This window comes from Vulpes lagopus, chromosome 12 (assembly GCF_018345385.1).
Source record: "Vulpes lagopus strain Blue_001 chromosome 12, ASM1834538v1, whole genome shotgun sequence".
Taxonomy (NCBI): Eukaryota; Metazoa; Chordata; class Mammalia; order Carnivora; family Canidae; genus Vulpes; species Vulpes lagopus.
In genome coordinates this window covers 45,703,291-45,721,219 of record NC_054835.1, presented here as the reverse complement: position 1 = coordinate 45,721,219, position 17,929 = coordinate 45,703,291, and the positions used below count along the sequence as shown (strand labels likewise).

General features: G+C 39.9%; 1 protein-coding gene across 10 annotated transcripts in view; it reads right to left on the bottom strand.

Annotated features, from left to right (window-relative positions):
- The window catches only part of TANC2 (tetratricopeptide repeat, ankyrin repeat and coiled-coil containing 2), a 362,852-nt gene that overhangs the window by 21,410 nt on the left and 323,513 nt on the right, over positions 1 to 17,929 (bottom strand). For all 10 annotated transcript variants that reach the window (XM_041724731.1, XM_041724730.1, XM_041724735.1 and 7 more), the window contains 5 exons: positions 15,429 to 15,551; positions 14,451 to 14,687; positions 9,444 to 9,629; positions 7,250 to 7,343; positions 507 to 640 (listed from right to left, as the gene is read on the bottom strand). In XM_041724731.1, coding sequence (XP_041580665.1) covers positions 507 to 640; positions 7,250 to 7,343; positions 9,444 to 9,629; positions 14,451 to 14,687; positions 15,429 to 15,551 — 774 coding nt within the window. The remainder of the gene's footprint in view (positions 1 to 506; positions 641 to 7,249; positions 7,344 to 9,443; positions 9,630 to 14,450; positions 14,688 to 15,428; positions 15,552 to 17,929) is intronic.

Sequence of the window (17,929 nt, the reverse complement as noted above, 5' to 3'; positions counted from 1 at the left end):
TTCTACACAAATACTTCCAAAGATTATCACCAATATGTTTTCTTTTCCATCCTAAGTGTATAAATTAGTGGAATTTATCTGGAATTCAAACATCTGGAAAGACTGCATAGCTAGAATTTACATACACCACATTTTCTTTTGGCAAGTCTGAGACACCTGCAAGACACCTGTTGGCAGGGGTCTTTTGGGATATGAATCTTTTAGAGAACATGTGGATACTGTGAAATGTAAGAAGCAGGTCACTCCATGACCAGGCAAAAGGTAGCTGGTCCTTCTATACAATATAGATCATGATGATGATCTTTTTTAAAATGATGATGATTTTGAATGTTAGGTTTCTGACATATTCTCAATGAACCAGAGTATTATTAACAAAGGCCCAAGTCCTCAAGCCCGGTGACTGCTGAGTAACCCAAACTTTGTGATTTTTTTTTCCTCTCTGCTTCTGAAGTCCCTTCCTAGAACTTAGCCCTATCCGAAGAACTGGAAGTAGCTACCCTGCTTACCTGCCAGTGGCCCTGGCGAACAGTGCTGAACAGGGGCACTGCCCCACGGCGGTTTGGCTGGGCCACTGCTGCCCCCTGTTCCAAGAGCAGACGGCATACCTCCAGTTTGCCCCTTCCAGCTGCAGCTGTCAGTGCTGAGGGCAGAGAACACAGACTGAGAACAGGTGGGTCTTTCCCTCTCCAGCCCTCTGTGTGAGCATGGCAGTATATCTGTGTTAGATTAATGGAACTGCTACTTCACCTCCAAGAATGGTTATAAGCTACTTTTGTCACAAATGAAATTTTTAAAGAAAAATCATGAATAGAACCACATTTAAATGGGCTTACAATATATGGAGACAATTGTAGATAATAAATTTATTGAAAATCACCTTTGATTAAACTTACTTGGTTTCATTTTTCCTACCTAGACTGTCTTCCCTGCTTTTGACTTACCTCTTTTTTTGGCACCTCTTCTTAGCAACAAACTTCACATGGGTGTGTATGCATGGGTGAAATGTAGAGAGAAGGGCCTTTGCAGAGTAAGGTCTTTTTATTTTATTATTATTTTATTATTTTATTTATTTATTTGGCAGAGAGAGAGAGTGAGAGGGTACAAGCAGGAGGAGCTGCAGAGAAAGAGAGAGAAAGCAGGCTCTCCACTGAGCAGGGAGCCCGACATGGGGTTCCATCCCAGGACTCTGGGATCCTGACCTGAGCTTATGTTTAACCAAATGGGACACCCACGTGCCCCAAGTAAGTAATTTTTAAAATTAGCTAGGAACCACTTCTGGCCAACCTCTACTCCTGGGCCCTTAAACCTAAAGAACCAAAGTCAAGAATAGCAGTCTCAGTTGGGCCAGTTTTCTTTTTTTCTTCATTAGTTGAGACAGAAGTTTCTTTTTTTTTTTTTGAGACAGAAGTTTCTAGTACATTTGCAGCCACTTTCATATGGAAGTCGGAGATGTTCAAGTTAATAGTCTTAAAGATGAGAAAAGAGGTGTGACAAAGGTTCTGATTATAAAATAATGGAGTAACAAATAATAAAAATAGCAATAGTGACTATAAGGGACACAGCAGGACGAAACTTAAACATTCTTTTTGTGCTACTGTCCACTCAGAGAGTAGATTCTCTGAGTGCCTATTTCATTCTCTGAGCCTGGTTCAATAGTAGCAAGAGGGATTTGGAGATAGATTTTCTATTAAGTTCATATTTGAACAAATATATATATTTCATTTGATCATGGCATCTCAAATGCATAGGTTCTGTGTTTTAAAGAATGGAGGAGGGTGGGGTGGATGGTAAACACGGTTACAAGGCAGCAGGAATTATGCTTTTAAAGAAAGAGGATGGGGCCTGGGTAGCTCAGTTGGTTAAGTGTCTGCCTTTGGCTTAGGTCATGATCCCAGGGTTCTGGGATGGAGCCCCATGTTGGGCTCAGCAGGAAGTTGCCTCTCCTTCTACCTCTGTGCTCTCTCTCTCTCCCTCTCTTGCTCTCTCTCAAATAGATAATTAAAATCTTTTTTAAAAATTTAAAAAAATAAAAAAAAGAGGATAGAGAACTTTTTTTTACCATGCTGACTTGGACAGCTGATGTGGTAGCCAGCAAGTCCTTCCTTGATCATGGCCACCTACTCCAATGGCAAATCAGAAAAAGATAGTATTTGGTAAGTGCAGATCATATTTCAGTTTGCAAATGTTGGTATCTAATCAAGAAAGCAACTGAAATTCAAATCAAATGGTCACTTGAAAATTTTTTTCATTTAAGTGCAACCAGTGGCATTTTGTCCTTGGGCTTAGTCAAATTCATCCACAACTGATTCATATGCAAAATCAAACTACCTGTAATTTCAACTAAGATAAACTTTTAAGTAACCTTTTCTTTCCTCAAGGATAAGAAGGGCTTATGAAAAAAATGTGACAGTTTTAGAAGATGTATTTACTCAAACTAGATGTATGTGTCTTGCCTTATGTGTAGTTTCAATTTTGGAGCTCTTAACACTGGCATTTCTGTCCTATTCCTAACAGGAGGGCAGAGGTTTATCTGAGGTGAGCATCATTTCCAAGCCTTCAATGAGTAAGTATAGGTATCGATGGGTATGATTATTAAGTTGACAAAGAAGTTTTGTGTCTTGTTCCTTACATCAAAGTGATCTTCTCTCTTAGCCAACTTCATACTTCTAATAGTTTAGGAAAAAAACCACTTTAATTCTTGGGTCAGAACATGAGAGTAGCTTAAGACATTGGTTAGAACTCATCATGTTGTACACCTTACATTTACACGTTATATGTAAATTAGATCCTAGGAAAGCTGGGAAAAAAAAAAGAACTTGACTGGGGTAGACACTCATTAGAAACCACCAGAATCATATTGTTGGTATATAAAACAAATAATTAGAAAAAATTCTAATTCTTACTCTCTGATTCCATTTAAAGTAGCTACGAGTTGATAGGGTTGCAGCAAACCTCCCTTTTAATGCCCTGTGTATGGTGGAGGGAGGGCAAATACATTCTTTTCATAAAAGAATTTGTAGCTTGTTGGAGAAAATACAAACAGTATTTCAGAATCAAGTCTTTCACACCAATGATGCCAGTTCACACAACACTGCTGAAAATTTACAACCAGTGCCCATCTTGAAAGCTAAAACTTATATTGTTCACTCTAATCTGGAGTTATACTGCTCTGGCTGGCCCATTTCAGCTCATTGGATAACACATTAATCTGAGAGGGAATGTTCCATTTGGCTTTTTTCTTTGTTGTATCATTTTTGTTGCTTAGGTTATGATGTAATTTGGTAGGAATCTCCAGCTGATGGCTGGACATGGTCATTAAAACAGCTGGCCAATTTCATCTCAGAACAACACAGCTACATAAAATGGGATCTGTACTTTTCAAAATCCAAGAGCAAAAAACTGCTTTGGCTGGATTTTATGTAAGTCTTATCAAAAAGTGTTACAACTTTTTGAAAGAAAGAAGATTAAGGTAAAGTCAGTTCCATAAAGCAACAAACTGATTCTTAGAGCAAACACAGCAGTTTGGAGCCAAATCTCTTCCTGAGAGACCAGTTACAGAATTTGTTCCCTAGCTTGTCAGCAGCTGATGAGATTATCTGACATAAATGGTCCTTCTTCAAAGTGGAACATCTAAGGAGTCTGAATAGGCAGACAGGATGCAGCTCAGAGATGGGGAAACAGCCAGTCTGCTTGGATGGGATGGTAACACTCAACAGAATGCGGCAAAGCTTGTGTGTATCTATTTTCAATTGTGAAAGAGTATAGCACAGACTAGGTCATGCAAGACCAATGAGAGAGAGGTGGTTGGGGAGACATAAACTGATCACTGCTATCCAAAACACTAACTAAACATTTATTGAACTATTTATCAGACACTGTCTCTGCTCTCAAGGAACACAAGGTTGAGTCAGGATGATAGACAAATAAAAAATACATTACTATCTAGTGTATAAGTGGGATGGAGATAATAGGAAGAAGCGTCTGAGAAGGTCTTCAGAAAGAGATGTTCATCTGAGCTAGATACTAAAAGAGAAATAGAAGTCTCAAAGGCATGCAAGGACAAGGGGAGGCAGGCCGGGCACAGGGAGAACACTTACAAGGCACTGAGGTGGGAGACAGTATGTTTGTTGTTACTGGAGTTACTAGAGAAGCGGGGCAAAAGATAAGCCTAGAGATCACAACTGGTCTTCTTAGATTATACTAAATAACTTCATTAATAATACAGGTCATTAAAGGGTGGTAAGCAGGAAAGTGATACCAACAGATTGTGGCTCACTAAGTTCACTCTGGTGGAAGTCACAAGGGAGATGAATCATGAAAGGGTGACAAGATCAGCGAAGAGGCAGTTGCAATAACGTAGGCAAAAAATGATAAGGGCATGAGTTATGGGTATCTTGTTTATTTTGTGAACTCTTGCTTCTTTTGGGTCATAGGATGGTTCAGGCCCTCTAGAGTTGCTAGAAGCTTTTAATGCTGGTCCTGGTTTAAGCTTGTTAGACAAGGGAAAGAGGGCATGGTGAACAATCTTATCACCTTAATTGTTTTTCTTCTGTACTGTTCCATGAGAAGTCTGTAAAAACCCTGTGGGATGGGAGGGGGCCAGCCAGATGGTGGAGGCTGGATGTAGGCAGATGCTATCAGGAAGGATAAAGAGGCTGAAAAAGAAGGACAAAGGCAACCAGTATATTCTAGTGACCTGCTTTTAGAAAATCTGCTCTGTAAAAACTCAATTATTATCTTACTATATGCTAAGATAAATTTCATTGATTCTAAGATGTACTTTTTTCCCTTCACATTTTAACATCTCTAAAACTGGGATGCATCTTGTGATTGCTGTGATAATAAAGAACTGTGTCAGTTTAATAGGCCGAGGCTTTCTTTTTTTGTAGTGGCACATAAAAAAATAATGGCTATATAGTTTCCTATAGTTAATGGTGTTTTAGATTTGATACAGTAAATGATACAGATTGTTGGGGACATCACAACCATTGGATTTTGTTGTTTAGACCAGGGCTGTAGGTATAAGACCCAACCAATGGCTAGAGGTCACACACCTTCATTCTCTAATAAGGGGGACATGTGTAAGATTCTACCATTGGAGAAAACATCACAATTCAATGGGTTATTATACGTTTTAAATCATATGTGCTATAAGGTAGAAAGGAACATGTATATTTAGTAAATCCATCACTATAGATAGAAAAGCAACTCATAGTCTGTTCTATATCAGTAGAGAGGTTTAGGGACATTCTTACATAGCACAGACATTATTTCCTAGAAATTTTCCCGAAGCCAAATAACTGTTTATAGATCTATAAACTGTATTACAGACACATTTCATTCTAGCACTATTCAAATAGCATTTTATGTTTATAATGCTGTAATTATTTCATATAAATATCAAGTTAAACACAATACAATTCTGATTATAAGCCAACTGACATGAAGCTCTGATTTTCTTTTACAATCTTAAGATATGGTACATATTTATATAAATTAATGTAACAAACTTCATTGTGCATGTGAAAGTTAGATATTTAAAAAGTCCTGAGGCCACAGTTTCATTCTTTTTTTTAGAGGGAGGGTGGGAGGGAAAGAGAGAGAGGTATAAGAGAGGGAGAGAGAGAATCCCAAGTAGGCTCCACACACAGTGCAGAACCTAACACAGGGCTTGATCTCACAACCCTGAGATCATGACCTGAGCCAAAATCAAGAGTCAGATGCCTAACCGACTAAGCCACCCAGATGCCCCCATAAAATTTTATTCTGATAAGAAATTCATATCAATAAAAATAAATCTTCCATTTAGGTCACTCCCTTCTTAAATGTTTTTAAGAAATTCTTTCAAGTACAGTACTAGAATGTGTATGATATTCATCACCATGATTGCTAGCCTTATAATTCCTCTACATTGTCCTCATCAGGCCATAGTGCTTTTCATCCTCCTGGGTTCCATGTGCATGGCCCAGCAATAGTGTGCTGGGACAGGCTGTGCTGATGGGAGCAGTAAACTGCAGAACTGTCCCTCCCACAGTTCTTATTCAGAAGACATGGACTCCAGAGCTGCTGGCATCCTGGTCAGTTCCTTCCCCTCAGTCTGTCCTCTGGCTTCCCACAGGGTAGGGTCCCAGAGACGGCAGCTGTTTCCAGCTGCACATTTTCCTTTAATCTGTCTTGGGCTCATAAGCTGCAGCTGCCTGGCATCTGTTCCCTTTAGTCTTACAGAGGGAGGGATTGTTTGAGAAGTAAATTCCTGAGCTTTGGATCATTCTACATGATGTTAAAGAAGCCATGAAACCTACCTATGATATTTGCCATGAAAGGAAACATCACAATTTGATAGATCATTATAAATTTTAAATGAATTCAAGTGCCTCCTTTATTTTTAATAACACTCTGACTAACCAAAACACATACCCTCCTTGTTTAATAAAATATTCCCCCTAACTTGGCCATCTCAATATTGGTCTACTTTTCCTGGCTAATATGACACATATCTGTGGTGACTCTAAAGCTTTCATTGCCCTGATTTCATAAAAACATAGAAAAGGTTACTAATGTTTCTCCAGATGTTCTAGTTTAGACTTGGAGGAAAGACAGCAATCATTTCCTGCAAAGGCCAAAAAGCAAGAAGCTTCTGTTTCTGTAGTAAGTACCAAGCAATATAGAAATCTCTTGGCTACAGATGAAAATGGATGCATGGGGCTGTGCCTTATAGGGTGGTACCTTCATTTTGCATCCAGATAGAAACTTTACTTATAACATAACAGTTTAACCACGTCAGATACCACTCTGCCATGATAACTAACTTGGTTAAGTCAGAGGTGTGGATAAAAACTTAACCTCCTGGTTTACAATGCAGGTGGAGTTATTTTGACGGGAGCAATATTTATACTTAACTGCTACAAGGATCATATAAAAGAGAGAGGCCACAACCATTTTTTGCTCTGGTTTGGCACGCTGTAAGGAAACTTTCAGTCTTTTAAAAATATTTGGAAACAAGAGCAGGGTAAGATTTTGGTTGAAAGAAGACTCTGGTGCTAATGATTTGGAGAATCCAAAGGGAGAGAGGATTGGAAGAAGGATAGCGCTTGACATTTTACTTTGGCTGAATCAATTTCCAGTAAAAAGCCATTAGATGGAGACTGCTAAAGGTATGTCAGAGGAAAAATCAGGGTGTGTGATGCAAAGTATCTCCATATGAACACACAACATTAATGAGAAAAGAGAGTAATGTTTATAGAAGTACCTGTCTCTCCCCAGAGACTGTCAAAACTGTTGATCTGTGCTCGCTCTACTTCTTCTTCATCTTTTTCTGGAAGATCAAGTAGGTAGGAGACAATCTGAAACAAGAAATTGTGTCAGTTCAAACTTCAGGTGGAAAACTATGCTACCAACTCTAGTCTGTGAGGTTTGAAAGATACCTGGATGACCCAAGTATGATGAAAACTCTTGCACAGAAACCAGAACTGACTATCCCAACAAAGAAATGAGAGCTGCCATGATGAGCATTTGTTTTATTAGCTACAGTTTATACGTTTCTCTTGAACATGACTCACTTATATAGCATGTTATTTTTAAAAAAATTATTTATTCCTCACATTTAAGTTAAAGAAGCAACCTCTCATTCTCCCAATAAGAATATCAATAAATAAAGAGGAAAAAAACCCAATCAATAAATAAAAACCAGAAAACAAATATGGAGAAAACTGAGGGCCTGTACTTCATCAGAGTCAGGCAATGATCTTCTTTTTTCTGCTTGCAAGTACAAGGACTGCTTTGGGGATAATAAAGGCAGAACGAGGGGCACCTGGGTGGTTCAGTGGTTGAGTGTCTGCCTTTGGCTCAGGGCATGATCCCAGGGTTCTGGGATCGAGTCCTGCATTAGGTTCCCTGTGGGGAACCTGCTTCTCCCTCTGCCTGTGTCTCTGCCTCTCTCTCTGTGTGTCTCTCATGAACAAAAAAAAAAGTCAGAACGACTACTAGCATTAAAGTGCCTGTAGAGAGAATTTAAAACCTAGAGATATTGGAAATCCCAGTTTTACTTAATATTCCCTTGGTGACATATCAGGTCAGTTGGCAGGGTAGCTGTGTCATGGAAGTATCCCATGTAGTGGTAAGCCAACGTGTACTGACCCATGAAAGTTGAGCACTACGTTTTCAGGAATTTTGTAAGCCGGTTATTAAACGAAGCTGTTTATTAAAAATTAAATAACAAATAAATTATATTTTAAAAAAGGTTAAAAAATATAAACTCTTGTGATCTCTTAATTATTTAACTACACTTTACATTTTCCATGCCCTTGAGGTTATTTATATGTATTGTGTCTGTATGGTGGAAATATCACATCATGGTGTGTGCTACTATGCGTCTCTTCTCAACTCTGTGTTTAGCAATACCACAATAGCAGCTCTATATCAGTTCTGGGGGTAGCCGGGAAGTTGGCAAACATTACAAATCAAGATTTGATTTAGTGCTAAAGTCTCAAAGAGGTTCCAGTTTAATGAGTATGATTTGTATGAGGGTGAGAAGTAGTTTAACATAGATCACATATCAAATATAATGACAATAAAGTTATTGTGAAAAAAGCAAAAAAGATCATCTATAAATGATCCATGAGTTGCAACCATAGGTTGGCTGCCAATATAAATGTCACAAAAATCAAGCATTCCATTAAGAGTACTGCATATTTCATCATTTATAAACTGTGTGCTATATGTTCTTCATATCATTAAAATTTGTACTAATTTAAGTATGAATGCACACACACACACGCACACACTTCTGCTCTATTACACAATCGTCTTGGAACTGGATGTTCAATATTTCTTAGCATTTATTAATTCCATACATTTGCCACTATATTATTACTATCATTAGTAAAAATATCATTTGTATAGTGTTTAACAGTTCACTAAGACCCTTTCACACCAGCTCGTAAAAAAGAACTTATTAGAGTCATTTTACTGATGGGAAATGAAGATTCTAAGAGATTAGGTAAACTGTCCAAGGTCCAGAGCAAATGATGTAGCAAACTGGGACTCAAACCTGGTCCTTCTGAAATTTCAAATGTTGTGTTCTTCCCATTCTACACTGCCTACCCATGTGAGTACAGGTCAATAAATAATCCCTAGGAGTTCAGTGTCACTGTCTGTTAAATAAGGGTGGCAAGATGGGGAGGAATTGGATTAGATGATTTCCAAACTTCTTTCCCATTCTGACATGCTATGTTCATAATTCTAGATATGCTGGTATTTGAGAATTCAAGTGCTTCATGGAGTTCAGTCTCCTATTCCCCAAAACAGTGACCAAAAAGCTAATTCACATTAATTAGTAAGATAATTTTATAATAACGCAACCATTTTCCTCCTGTTTCCTAGGTCTTTCAATACATAGCCTGAAAAAACCTAAAAACCCTAAACCTTATCACCTGCTTTCTTACCTCCGTGTAACCCATGCTGGCTGCAGCAATGAGGGCTTGCTGGATGGCATGGCTCTTCTTAAATACTCCTTGCTGCTGGCCAGCCATTGTCCAGTCACACTGAATCAAAAATTTGACAACCTCCAGATGACCTCGGAGAGCAGCATGGACCAAAGCACACTGACCATTCTTGTCCAAATGATCCACCTAAGGGGAAGGACAGAGAAATGTATGTGAACAAAGATTTGTAGCCATACTCCTAATCCAGTCACATTGGTCCACTGCACATGACTAGACTACCAAGAGTCATCCCTTCCCATACCGTGAACCAATATCTGGGCAAATTTGAAAGTTCTCTCCTACTCAGGCTAGATCATTGCTGAGCTAGAACTCTGGCAGATGTCCGTCAGGGGAGAACCTCTTCTCATAAGGTCAGCCTTTGTTTCCATAGAAAAAGGAACTAAAAAAACAAAATTCCCGGCTCCAGCTTTGTTTTCCTGAGGTACATTCCCTTTTGTCCTCAAATAGTTCTTTTCAGACCAAGCTTTCAAAGACTTGTAGCTCTGCTGGCACAAAAAACTGTCTTTGAAATCATAAAAGGAAAGAAAAACATTTTGAAGCTCGAATTTTTTGGTCTCCAAAGAAGCAAAATACTTCGTATCATGAATCATACTTTTGACCACCAAACTTTGGAAGAGGCTGCTTTTTTTCTTCCAATGGGAGAGCAGAATCTCCAAGTTCTGGTCAAAATGGCTAGAGGTACTTGGAGCTTAATGCTGGACTATGTTCCAATAGCAGCTTTTATGGTTGCAGTGCTGGTTGCAAGTTTAGGTTGAAAGGAGCCTGGTTAAGATTGATCTACCAGAAGGCAGCCAAAAGCTTCAACAGAAGAGTAGCTTTATCTGGCAGGTGGGCTGAACACTTGACACCTAAGTTGTGCATCTGGTTCTCCTCAGCTTTAGTTCCACCCAGCAATCTACTTAACAAATGTTTACTGAATGTGGTACTTTGTGCAAGGTACCACATAGGATGAAAAGCGAGTAAGGCAGTAAAACATAGATTATTCTGTACCCAAGGACTTTAATCAAGGTAGGGGAGATGCGACCAACAGGACAAAAACCTGTCCAACAAAGGATAACGAATGATGTAAGAAAAGTACAGGTGCAATAAAACTGGAGAGAATTCCTACCTGGAATCAGTAACCGATTCTGAAGGAAAGGTGCTGTAGTCTAAACATTTTTGTCCCCTTGAAATCGTATGTTGGAATTTCCACTCCTAATGTAATGATATTAAATGGAAAGGGGACCTTTGAGGAAGTGATAAGTGTCCTACTAGAGAGGCCCTGGAGAGCTTGCTTTTCTCTCTTCCACCATGGGAGGACATAACAAGAAGGTATGGTCTATAAGCCAGGAAGCTCTCAACAGATGCTCCATCTGGCACCATGATCTTGAGACTTAGTCTCAGAACTGTGAGATATAAATGCTGCCGATTATTTATTCAGTCTATGGTACTTTGTTACAGCAGCCCAAACAGACTAAGAAAAGGCCCAACTCAACTGGCTGAGATAGGAAATTATTAACTCTAGTTTTTGAAAGGGTGTGGTACATGGAGGGGGAGCTTAAACTACAAAGTTGAGAGGGTCTTTTGGGACCAGAGCATGGATATTTCTGAATGTTAGGCTAAATGGTCTGAATTTTAGTCAGAGGTAATGGAGAGTCATTGAGAATTTTCATGCTCATACTAAATTTTCAAAAACTAAGGGGATAAATAAAAAGGTGCTTTGGCTCCTTAGAGAAATGATTAATTCCTGGGCTGAGGCATTAATAGTAAACGATGAATGTGGAACATTCATTCTGTGGTGCCAGAAAGTACAGAAATGCTGATAAAATAATTTAGTGGAAGTTGAAAGGACACAAGAGCCAACTTGAAGGAGCTCCCAAAGGCCAAATCTTAGGCAATTTGAGCAACAAAATAAATAATAATGGCAATGAGTTACAGGTCATAGTATAAAATAAATATAGAGATCCATAGTGCTATAAACAAATAAACAAATACATCTATTGGGGAGAAGGGATAGCTCATCCCTGCATTAAAATTCTGACTAATAAATGTTGAAGGACTGAGGGAAATAGAAAATCGCAAAAACACCACAGCAATCATTATTGCAGAAAGAATCTCTCATGGATACTAAAATCAGTGGACAAAAGCATGAGAGACAAGATTTTTGTCCAGTCTCAAAGCAACTCCCTCAAAGATACTTCTTAGTTACAAAGGGAAAAAGAGGAACTTTAGGTCTGAGAAACCTAGAGGACACAATCTTACCCAAGCAATAGAGGTCAGCACCCCTGTTAGCACACAGCAACATTACATACCTTCCTAAGTGCTGCAATTGTAAGGGCACAGCAACACTTCTATGATATTCTTGCTGACAAGATATAAACTCAACCTAACAATGAGAAAATATCAAACTAAAACTGAAGAACATTCTACACCTAACTGGCTAGTATTCTTCAGTATTTTGGTGCTGACACCATGGGAGAGAGTCTGAGGATGGAGAAGACCAGAGGACAAAATCTCAGTGAACAGTGACATTAGGAGAAGGAAAAGAGAAGAGCAACCAGACAGGCAGGAAAAGAATTCTGGGAAGTGTTGTGTCAATATCGCCAACATTATTAGAGGGGTGAGAAATGAGAAAAAGTTACTTTATTTGGTGATCAGCAGTTGTTTGTGACTTTTGAGATCAGAGTTTCAGTTAAACGCCAAGAGGCTAGGTGTTTTCTTTCTTTCTTTCTTTCTTTTTTTTTTTTAAATTTTATTTATTATGATAGTCACAGAGAGAGAGAGAGAGAGAGGCAGAGACACAGGCAGAGGGAGAAGCAGGCTCCATGCACCGGGAGCCCGATGTGGGATTCGATCCCGGCTCTCCAGGATCGCGCCCTGGGCCAAAGGCAGGCGCCAAACCGCTGCGCCACCCAGGGATCCCACTTTTTTTTTTTTTAAAAAAGATTTTATTTTTAAGTAATCTCTACACTAAGCATGGGGCTTGAACTTATCACCCTAAGATCAAGAGTCACATGCTCTACTGACTAAGCCAGCCAAGTGCCCCCTGCCCTTATTTTTCTTAAATACTATTTATAAGGCTCTGCAAGAGATGAAAAGAGACTTTATCTCTCTTTTTAAAAAGTTTATTTATTTGAGAGAGAGCACATACGTGCACTCATGTTCGCACGTGTGAGCAGGGGGAGGAGCAAAGGGAGAGGGAGAAGGAAGCAGACTGAGCACAACACAGGGCTCAATCTCATGACCCTGAGATCACAACCTGAGCCAAAATCAAGAGTCGGAGCTTAAGTGACTGAGCCACCCAGGTGTCCCAAGACTTTACCTCTTTTTAAAAAGGTTTCCTCACTTTTAATTCTCATGGTGACCCCATTAATCCCTTTTATGGATGAAAACAGTGAGACTCAGAGATTAAAAGACTTGTCCAAGCCTCAGAGAAAGGAAGTGTAAATGGAGGTTTTGATCAAGTTGTGTCTGATCCCAATGTTTATCATTTTAATGATTGTACTCTTCTTTCTCTCATGGAAGCAGGACTAAAAGTGGCTAAGGGATAGTAAGGAAGCAGAAGTGGCAAGTAGAGATGACTCTTAGGGCAGGATGGGTGGACATGGAAGGGAAGGGATGGGATGGTAGCTTCTGGTTAGCAGAAGACAGGGAAGTTGCCTTTTTGGGTTACAGGAGACATTCATAGGTTTGTTGAGAAATCAGAAAAAGAGTGAAACAAATTGTAAGAAAAGGGCAACATACAGAGATAAAAAGATATACATGGAGGCAAGGCCTTCGGAAAGAAGGGTAAACATTTCCTTCTCTGAGGTAGAAGTGAAGTGAGTGTTGGTAGGATTTTAAGAGTTTTGAGACAGAGGCACATGGAGATGACCTCAATCTTCGTAACCCAGAAGGGCACGAGGTGTGACAGGGTCTTGAGAAGACTGCAAATGATTTCCCTATCTGCTCTGGGGGAAACGGGAGATGGCTAGAATGATAACTGGGCAGGAGGAAAGACCCAACTGCAGCTGGAATATGAACTGACAGCAGTAATAAGGCCCAGTTGTTCTGGTTTTACAGATGTTCATTCAAATGAATAGGACATTATAGGTCCGTGTCACAGTGGACACCCAAGGCTCTAGGATCTCACTGAGAGTCTCATGTCCCACTTTCCAAAGGTCTCAGCAGTCCCCCATTCTTCTCTGGTAGGAACAATGGACGACACCTCAGCACGAGGTTGCCCATATTATTTATATTTCACTGCAAAACCACCAAAATCCTCTGTCTGTTTTCAAGACTGAAACAAAATGCCACAAGGCTACAATTTTCCCCAGAGGCTTACAATTTTGAGACCAGTATTTTTCTCTTCACCGAAATTTTGAAATTGAGTTCTTTTATATTAGCAGCTCTTGAGATACTATAAAGCAAACACTTTCCCAGAATGGTCTTCAGAGAATTAAAGTATAGTAGCAGAAACACTGCTGAGTGCCCCTGGCTGGTCTGAGTATAAACAGGGAATCATGTTCTCTTCATACCTCTGCGATGTGGGTCTTCAAGGCTAAGGTGAGGGAGTCTGGCCTATGTTCTTACCTCCACGGCTAACTTCTCTTCTCTACACATGAAAGACTTAGTGCCTATGGGCACGGTTCAGTTCAGACTTCCCACAGCCTCTTTGCATCTTCACTTCTTTCTCGCTCTGTGCTCAGCAGAGAATTCCTTGGTTTTTAGGTGGGGACTTTCTGTGGCTGCTGCTAAAGTGCAGTTTCCTAAATGCTTCCCAAGGGTTTTACCAGAGGCGGTATGGAATGGGCAGCGGCAAATGGGCAAACACTGAGATGTCTGCAGAAGCAGTACTCCCCATGGCCTGATCCCGCTGGGTCTGATGTGCTCAGCCCAGACTCATGAGGTAACACAGAGGAAAAGGAAGACTCTATGGCAGGGAGAAAAAGTGGGGGAAGGACAAGTAGCGGGGTGGGGAAACATTACCTTGGCACGTTTCTTGCATAGCAGCACAACGATGCTCAGGTAGCCCGCTGCTGCTGCGTAGCCCAAGGGAGTCAGGCCACTTTCAGAAGAGGCATCCACATTGGCCCCAAACTCCAACAGCAGGGCCACCATTTCTGTGTAGCCAAGATGAGACTGGACACACAGAATTGGAGCATTATTTAAAACCTCTGTCCGGTAATTAATGTTGGCACCTCCTAAAATCAGCAGCCGGCTGACCTAGAAATAAGTAAACAGAAATTACACTCAGGCAAGTATCAGTTGCATCCTTTCAGTCCTTTAATGAAGCCACCCGGGACTCCATACAACAGCACCTAGTAGCATTCAGTAACTGCTTTATTTTATACCTTTTTTGGTACCTTGCCTTCAGAAAGGGATGTAAAAGGTCTCCTTTACACGAACTGCTCAGTCATAAGAGCAAATGCCACCACACTATAGTGCTGAATGAACATAGTCTCTACTAAGTGAACTGCTGGTCAGAAAAGCTCCTACCAAAACAAAGCCTACCTAAGATCGATTTACTGCCTAGAAGCAGGAGGACCTAATCCTATAAATCAGAGTTAGTTCATATAAGGCAGTAGCTCAACAGGTGTGGTCTTCAATTCACAGAATAAAATACAACAATTAAAATATATTAGATTATCAATAAAATATTGATTGACAGTAAAGAGTCTAAGGTTAAGTAAAAGATCAGTTAAATAGCTACTTAAGGGCAGCCCCGGTGGCTTAGTGGTTTAGCGCTGCCTTCAACCCAGGGCATGATCCTGGGGACCCGGGATCGAGTCCCACATTGGGCTCCCCACACAGAGTCTGCTTCTCCCTCTGCCTGTGTCTCTGCCTCTCTCTCTGTCTAATAAATAAATAAATAAAATCTTAAAAAAAAAAAAAGCTACTTAAATGTCCTAATTTTATTTTTGCACAGCTAATTCTTTAATCTGTCTATAATTTACAAGCATTTACCTTTATATTTGGAGTGTAGAGATTCCGTAAAGATGCCAATGCCATGGAAAGACCTTCTGTGCTATAAGAGATCCAGAGACCTTGGAGGATGGAAGATGACACACCAACTTTTTTACTCAAACCCTGAAAAAGAAACAGACAATTAAATTATTAGCCCAGCTGAAGAGTACCATGAGTAGTTAGTGGCTTCTAGGTTTGTGGTACTAAGAAATGAGAGTAAAGTCTTGCCCTAACTACGTCCATGCCCAGCAAAACCAATCCACCTATGGGGACAAAGACTAGTCCTGTAGGAACAGGCTGATTTAAACTGTCCCTACCTTAGTAGTCTCTGGCAACAAATCTACTTAATACCCTTCTTTTTCTGTTGTGTCTGGATGTAATTCTTTCCCAATACCTTTTCTATTAGTCTTCTTGAATCACCCCCTTAAATTCAAGCTACTAAAGTACACACTGTGACAAAGATAATGCAATGTGGTCACTGATCTCCATCTCATTTTATTCCTTGGCATTTGGGAAAATGAAGTTTCCCAGTCTCTACAGTTAGTGGAGTGGGCCATGTGTCTGACTTCTGGCTATTGAAGTATGGGCAGAAATAGTATGTTGTGTCCAGGGATGGCCCTAAAGTCCCACATTTTATATTGCTCCTCTTGACTGCAGGATGAAGGATCCAGCGGAGGATTTGGAGGTTCTAGACTATTTCAGAATCACTGCAAGGAGGGAGCCTGCCTAATCTGCCCTGGACTGCAATATGAAAGAGAAATGAACAAAGCCACTGAGATCTTACAGGTTTGTTACAGAAGCTAGCACTCCTCACCCTGCCTAATACACTCTAAAGTGATCACATCTGTTTATGTTAGGAAAACAACATAGGTTTGATCGCCATCAGCAATAAATTTTCTTTAGTATGACTGGCATAGGTTCCATTGCATGTACTAATGTTTGCTCCTTTCATTGTGGCTTCTTCCAAGGTCAGAAAAATTTTTTTTGTATTTTTTTTTAATTGGATTTCGATTTGTCAACATACAGCCTAACACCCAGTGCTCATCCCATCAAGTGCCCCCCTCAGTGCCCGTCACCCAGTCACCCCATCTCCCGGCCCACCTCCCCCTCCACTAATCCGTTTGTTTCCCAGAGTTAGGAGTCTCTCATGTTCTGTCACCCTCTCTGATATTTCCCACTCATTTTCTCTCCCCTCCCTTATAATCCCTTTCACCGTTTTTATTTATTTATTTATTTATGATAGACATAGAGAGACAGAGAGGCAGAGACACAGGCAGAAGGAGAAGCAGGCTCCATGCCGGGAGCCTGACATGGGACTCGATCCCGGGACTCAGTCACCCAGGGATCCCCTCTTTTCTTTTCTTTTCTTTTCTTTTCTTTTCTTTTCTTTTCTTTTCTTTTCTTTTCTTTTCTTTTCTTTTTTTCTTTTCTTTTCTTTCTTTTCCTTTCCTTTCCTTTCCTCTTCTTTTCTTTCTTTTTCTTTTCTTTCAAGATTTTATGTATTTATTCATGAGAGACACAGAGAGAGAGAGGCAGAGACACAGGCAGAGGGAGAAGCAGGCTCCATGCAGGGAACCTGATGCGGGACTCCATCCCAGGATTCCAGGATCATGCCCTGGGCCGAAGGTGGCGCTAAACTGCTGAGTCACCCAGGGATCCAACTCTTAACGATTTCAACTAAGCATTCTTTCTTTTCTAACTATGATATTTAAAGCAAAACTATGACTATGACCTGTAATGGTCAACTTTCTCTTTAACACTGACTTATGTGAAATACCTTAGATATGTTCACTTAATCCATAGAATATTATGAAGAATTATCCTACAGAAGAATAACGCTGGACCAGTGTTTATTAAAGTTACATGGCAATTCTATTTTTGTTCAAGATTTCTGGCAACACAGGGAATTCAGAAAATGCTGTATGTAGCTTCTTGGGAAGATAGAGCAACTCACTCCTCTGCTCAGGGCCTATAAGTTTGGGCTTAATTTTCTTGAATGTAAATTGTTTCTTTTTTCTGTATGATACCCAGGACAGTTTGGTCATTTAGGGATACCAAAGGAATTTTAAATGAAAAACCTTAAGATGTTTAGAGAAAAGCTGGATGTTCTCAGAATACCAAGTCATAATTTCTGCTTAAGGAGACTTGGGTGTATGTCTAATTCTGGTCATGGTGGATCTAAACTTGATCCTGCTAAGACAACTAGAAAAGAACTGTACAAAATTTAAAAATTATCTTCATTAATGACATGGGAGGAATAATAAGTGGGAGAATTACTAGACCAAGGAAGGATAGGATGGAGCCCAGGAGAGCAGTTTAGAGCTACTTTTCTTGTTGATGTGTTTGCCATTTCTGCAGAGTTAGCAAGGAGTATTTTTGATAGCTTTGGGATTTTTAGGGCAGTGAAACACTTCTATATGATACTGTAATGGTCGATACATATTAGCCATTTGGCAAAATCGACAGAAGCATACAACTCATTTAAACCCTAACATAAACTA